Source organism: Somniosus microcephalus, chromosome 12 (genome assembly GCF_052327205.1).
Source record: "Somniosus microcephalus isolate GS21.2 chromosome 12, FLI_Smic_1.0, whole genome shotgun sequence".
Lineage (NCBI taxonomy): Eukaryota > Metazoa > Chordata > Chondrichthyes > Squaliformes > Somniosidae > Somniosus > Somniosus microcephalus.
The window spans coordinates 163425547-163432202 of NC_140998.1; the positions used below are offsets into that span (position 1 = coordinate 163425547).

Below are 6656 nucleotides of genomic sequence, written 5' to 3' on the forward strand. Positions count from 1 at the left end.
CTCTATTTAGCCCCACAATTGCAAATACACAGACCCAAAGACTTAGTAACACTTCTGCTGAGACCATTGCTTATGCAAACATGTAGAGGTAATGTTTCTGTTAAAAAGTAACAAGTACATTTCGAGTTGTTCCAAGATAGGACGAAGGTATTACTCCTCTTAAATTGTCATGTCAAAACACAAACATTACACGCTCTAGTCAGATTGAGATTAAGGAGCAAACCATGCCTTTTCGCTTCTGGTTTGCAAAATGAAGATTCCTGCAGCAAATGGTTCCTTAAAATTCAACAGAACTTCCAGCCAACATTCTGGCACTCGGGTTACAATCTACTTGTGTGACTCAGCCTTACCTGCAGAGGAGTTACAGGTGAAGTAACAGCTGCCACAAGACACCAATAACAAAAAAAAACAGCAAAACTCGACCTTAATGTTAACTGCATCCCATATTGAAACTAGATGAGTAAGGTTTTAAAACGATAAATCAACCTGGAATATATGTAAAGTCCAAACTTTTATAAAAGAGGAAAATGGACAGAAGGTCCAAGCCTTTGTAAAAAACGAGGAAAATGGACAGAAAGTCCAAACCTTTATAAAGAGGAAAATGGACAGAAAGTCCAAGCCTTTGTAAAAAACGAGGAAAATGGACAAAGTCCAAACCTTTGTAAAAAACGAGGAAAATGGACAGAAAGTCCAAACCTTTGTAAAAAACGAGGAAAAATGGACAGAAAGTCCAAACCTTTATAAAGAGGAAAGCTGCGTGCCAGGGTGGTTTAAATGCCAGTGAACTGACGGGCACAGAGAGGAGAGAGGCGGGTGTCGGTCGGTCTGTCCCCACAATTGCCGCCACGGGCTCGCTCTTACCTCGGAGAAGTTGAACGCCAAGGGGATCGTGCCTGCCACGTAACAGCCGACCAGCATGGCCAGAGAGAGCAGGCTGATGGTGCTGAGATCGTCCATTCTGCCCCTGTCCCTGCGGCCGGAGAGAGGGGACTGGGAGCGGGGAGGGTCAGAGAACGGGAGGAGGAGACGAGGCTGCTCAGTAACCCAAGGACCGAGTTTCACTGAGGGACTGTCACAACTCTATTGCTGTGATGATTATTTTACTGGCTCGCCGATTGGGACTCGGCCCGAGTCAGACCCGCGCGGCGCGGCCATTGCAGCGGCCCCTGACTGACCGAGCATCAACTTCCGGCCCGCCTCCTCACTTCCGGCCCAACCGCCACACACACCACCTCTTGTTACTTTTCTTCAAATAAAATTAAAACTCGGTTTACACCCCCCCACCTAAAAGTAGATGTTTCTGCTTTACTCTTCGAGGTCATTACATGAGCATTTATTGAGGCGTTAAAAAAAACTTCTTCTTTGCCCCTCACAAAGATGGCGGCCACGGCACGCATTTGGAGAATAACAGAAAAAGGGAGAGAGGGGCGTGTATGTGTGCATGAGAAGCATCCCATGTCAGGATTTCGGGCGCCAATCGTCATCCGAGGGACTGCTTAAGAAAGAAGGTGTTAATATAGTGAAACTGGAAGCGTACGACTCTGAGCTGGAATGTTTTTTTAAGGAACAGGTTTTTATAAATGCCCCGCACAAAGATGGCGGCGGGGGTGAGGGGCATTCAGTCCAGTGAGGGGCACTTCAGTCCAGTGGTGGCTCAAGAGTGGGTTAGAGCTTCGAAATGGTGAGAGGCCTGAGGGAAGTAATTTGAGGGGCTGATAAAGTCTGGGACTGGTTCACTTTAAATTGGAGAGCGTCAGTTTGTTGAAATATATCTATATTATATTATGTGTAAGGACAAAGGATAATGTATTGTGTGGGGCGACTGAATAAGGCTTTGCGGCCTATAGGCTCAGTTGGAGGCAAGTCCAGCTCTTCACGACTCAACTCATGGAGAAGTTGTCAGTCAACAGTAGAGAAATATTTAGAAGTAGGATTTATGCTTTTTAAAACAAAAACTGCATAATATAAACATACTAGGTGGAGTTTGCTGTTCTGAATGAGATAGTATATAAAATAAAATAAAATGAATTGAATTTACTATGTTGGTGTAACATTCACAGCAAATCCAGCAAAAATAACTTTTTTATATATTAATGCATTTATATGCTTGGAGACAAAAAATATCCTTTTTATAATAGTTAAAACCAATATTTGGTGGGTTTGTAGGAATGTCTAGTTCCTATCCAAAAGACAGGTCCACTCAGGCGATCAAATAAACGAGGTTTAATGAAAACTAACAGAGTTTAACGGATAATTACAGGAGAACATCGAATATAGGTCTAGTCAGTTCGGAGGCTCCACGAGGACTGCTTGGGCGGTCCCGTGGCTGACGTCATCACGTTTTTCCCGCCGGTGGGGGATCACGTGATGAACGGCATGACGTCATCGCGTTTACCCGCGCTATTAAAGTGATTGCGCTCTGTACATGTAAACAGTGAAAACAGAGATACAGACTCAGGCTGTAGCTAACATATTATTAAAAGGAATTATATACAATTGATCGGAGTCCCTTAGTGGCTCCGCCACATGCGCCCCCCCCAGAATTGTCTTTTAACAGCAAAAGTAAAACGGCGAGGAGGCCTGACAAGCCTGTCAGATCGACTTCTGTAGCCTTGAAGTGGAAGCTGATGGACAGCGGGCGAGCTGGCGGGCGGTTGCGTTTGATCTGGCACGGCGACTGTGGGCGGTCGACCACGTTTCGGCGGTTGTGTAATCTCGACTGGGCGGTCAAGGTCCAAGTGAGCCGGCTTCAACCGGTCAACCGAAATGTGGTCCGGTTTACCTCCGATATCGACCGAAAAAGTTTTGTCTCCCGGCTCTATCACGCGGAAAGGACCAGTGTAAGGGGGTTTGAGCGGATCCCGATGAGCGTCGTGGCGGATAAACACATAGTTCTTCAGCTCAGCTGGGACGTGGGAGCTCTGCAAGCCGTGATGCGACGTAGGTACTGGAGCGAAACTTCTGGCTGCCTCCGGGTGGCTGATGAGCTGCTGGGATGCGGACCATGGCTCTGTTGCAGTCGGAAGAAAATCCCCTGGTACGCGTAGCGGCTGGCCAAATACGAGCTCCGCCGAGGACGATTGAAGATCTTCTTCAGGTGCCGTACGAAGACCCAAAAGGACCCATGGAAGCCTGTCCACCCAGCCCGCGCCTTGAAGGCTAACTCGCAGTGCGGCTTTGAGCGACCTGTGGAATCGCTCGCACAGGCCGTTCGCCTGTGGATGGTAGGCAGTGGTGCGATGTAGCTTGATGCCAAGCCCCTGAGCCACAGCGTTCCAGAGCTCAGAAGAAAACTGCGGCCCACGATCAGACGAGCTGTCCGCCGGTACCCCGAAACGGGCAACCCAAGCGGAGATGAATGCCCTGGCGACGTCTGCGGAAGTGGTGGATGACAAAGGAACCGCCTCAGGCCATCTAGTGGTGCGGTCCACCATTGTAAGAAGATGAGTAAACCCGTGCGAAGGCGGAAGTGGCCCCACCAGGTCCACATGCACATGATCAAACCTATGTTCCAGAACAGCGAACGTGGCCAATGGAGCCTTGACGTGACGCTGCACCATGGCCTTTTGGCAGACCACGCAGGTGTTGGCTCAGTCGCGGACATCCATGTGCATGCCCCACCACACGAATTTGGACGACATCAGCCGTTGCGAGGCCTTCATGCCAGGGTGCGACAACCCGTGTATGACGTCAAAAACTTTTCGACGCCAGGCGACCGGCACGGTAGGGCGAGGATCTCTCACGGAGACGTCGCAGAGTAGCGTAGTGCCCGCGGCATGGAATTTGACGTCGGCCGCTTGGAGGCTAGAGGGGTTGGCTCTGTAAGATTGGACTTCCGGATCCGGGGCTTGATCTGCAGCCATGAGGGCATAGTCGATGCCGAGCTGGACTGCATGAACGGTCGCACGGGAGAGGCAATCCGCCACCAGGTTGTCTTTACCGGACACATGCTGAATGTCAGTGGTGAATTCTGAAATAAACGTCAACTGACGTCGTTGCCGAGCTGACCATGGTTTGGCAGTCTTGGCCATAGTGAACGTTAGTGGCTTATGATCCACAAAAGCCGTGAACGGACGGCCCTCTAGCAAGAACCGGAAATGGCGGATGGCCAGAAAAAGGGCCAGCAACTCCCGGTCGAACGTGCTGTACTTCCGTTCGTTTCACCGTAGTTGACGGCTGAAAAGCGCCAGCGGTTGCCACGTCTCATTCACCCACTGTTCCTGCACTGCGCCGATGGCGTAGTCTGACGCGTCAGTGGTAAGGGCGATGGTGGCACCTGGCAGCGGGTGCGCCAGCATGGTTGCGTTGGCTAAGGCGCCTTTTGTGTCGACGAACGCCCGGTCCACGTCGACCGTCCAGCTAATCGGATCCTTGCCGGACTTGCCCTTGAGGGCCTTGTACAGTGGCTGCATGAGCAGCGCTGCATTAGGGATGAACCGGTGATAAAAATTTACCATACCGAGGAACTCCTGCAGGGCCTTGACAGTCTGCGGGCGCAGGAAAGAAGTAACTGCCTCCACCTTCATTTGCAGGGGAATTGCGCCGTCCGAGGTGATGCAATGGCCTAAGAAATCAATCTGCTGCAGGCCGAACTGGCACTTGGCCGGGTTGATGATCAAGCCATGTTGACTGAGGCGTCTAAAGAGGGTACGTAGATGGCAGATGTGCTCCTCTTTATTAGGGCTGACGATGAGGATGTCGTCGAGGTAGACGAATAGAAACTTGAGGTCCCGAAGCACGGAGTCCATCAAGTGCTGGAAAGCCTGTGCAGCGTTCTTCAATCCAAACGGCATCCACAGAAATTCAAACAGGCCGAATGAGGTGATGACTGCTGTTTTCGGGACGTCTTGTGGGTGCACGGGGACCTGGTGGTAGCCACGGACAAGGACGACTTTTGAAAAAATGGTATTTCCCGCCAAATGGGCAGAGAAATCCTGAATATGAGGGATCGGGTACCAATCAGGAGTAGTGGCGTCGGTAGTCGCCGCAAGGCCGCCATCCGCCGCCAGGCTTCGGAACAATGTGGAGAGGCGAAGACCAGGGACTATTCGACCGGCGAATAATCCCTAGCCGCTCCATCGTGTCGAACTCCGCTTTCGCAGCCGCGACCTTGCCAGGTTCGAGGCGCCGGGCCCGTGCGTAGACCGGGGAGCCAGTAGTAGTGATGTGATGTTCGACACCATGTTTCGTGGCCGTGGAAGAGAAAGTGGGTCTGGTCAGGCCTGGGAAATCTCCAAGGAGGCGAGTGAAGTCATCCGGAGGTGGGAACGCACAGGAGACAGTGCGTGACACGGCATTACCGCGGTGTCACGCACTGAGTAAAAAGTGGCCCCGCTATTAGCCGCCTCGAGGGAGAGGCCGTGTCCCCCGGCTTGTATATCAAGATTTGACACAGTTAGGATGCTACAATGCGCCCCGGTGTTGCAGAGGAAACGTCGACCAGATAGGGAGTCGGTGATGAAGAGGAGTTTTCCCGAATGACCGATTGCCATCGCAGCTGTGGGGCGCTCGTTATAACCGGTCCTCTTTCGACAGGGTTGCTGTTTTTTTTTTTGAGCGAAAAGCTGCAGGGAGGGCGGCAGCATCTTGCTTTCACGCCAAAACGGGCGTGGTAGAAGCACAACCCTGCAGGTTGAGGGGCTGGAGCAGCGTCTGTGGGGGATGGCCGCCTCGTGGCAGCACAGTACTGCTGTGTCACCGCGAAGATCTTGTCCGCTTCGGCAGCAAGCTCTGTGCAGTCTGTGACTTCCGACCTGGCTAGGGCAGCCTGAACTTGCTCCAGTAGCTGGCTGAGGAATAGCTCCCTGAAGAGGAAGCATTCCGGTTCGGAGCCCAGAAGCGTGAACATTTGGCTCATGAGCTCGGACGGCTTGGAGCCCCCGAGGCCGGGCATAGCGAGCAGCCGGCGGGCGCGCTCCGACTTCGTCAACCCGAAGACCTGTAACAACCGCACCTTTATCGTTTCATACTTGCGATCTTCTGGTGGATTACCAAGCAGGCTGACGATCCACGAGGCTGTGGCGCTGTCGAAGGCGGAGACCGCGTAATAGTAACGGGTCTGATCCGCAACGATGTTCCTGATTGCGAACTGGGCTTCAGCCTGGATGAACCACGCGGCTGGCTGTTGCTCCCAGAACTGTGGTAGCTTCAAAGCAACGGCGTTCGTTTCCATGTTCAGTAACTTCTGCGAAAACCGTTCGCAAAAGTCGGGGTCACCAACGTAGGAATGTCTAGTTCCTATCCAAAAGACTGAGGTCCACTCAGGCGATCAAATAAATGAGGTTTAATGAAAAGTAACAGAGTTTAATGGATAATTACAGGAGAACATCGAATATAGGTCTAGTCAGTTCTGAGGCTCCACGAGGACTGCTTGGGCGGTCCCGTGGCTGACGTCATCACGTTTTTCGCGGCGGTGGGGGATCACGTGATGAACGGAGTGACATCATCGCGTTTACCCGCGCTATTAAAGTGATCGCGCTCTGTACATGTAAACAGTGAAAACAAAGATACAGACTCAGGCTGTAGCTAACATATTATTAAAGGGAATTATATACAATTGATCAGAGTCCCTTAGTGGCTCCGCCACAGGTTCATTGAAAATGGCTTTTCATTCAATTAACCAGTGGTACTGTAATATGAAGCGTGCATTTGTAAAT

At 51.4% G+C, this 6656-nt stretch overlaps 1 protein-coding gene across 1 annotated transcript in view; it reads right to left on the reverse strand.

The window, feature by feature from the left end:
- Nucleotides 1–1169, reverse strand: part of slc39a9 (solute carrier family 39 member 9) — a 58892-nt gene extending 57723 nt beyond the window's left edge. The window contains exon 1 of the mRNA XM_086003760.1: nt 862–1169. Coding sequence (XP_085859886.1) covers nt 862–957 — 96 coding nt within the window. The 5' untranslated portion in view covers nt 958–1169. The remainder of the gene's footprint in view (nt 1–861) is intronic.
- Nucleotides 1170–6656: the final 5487 nt, after the last annotated feature.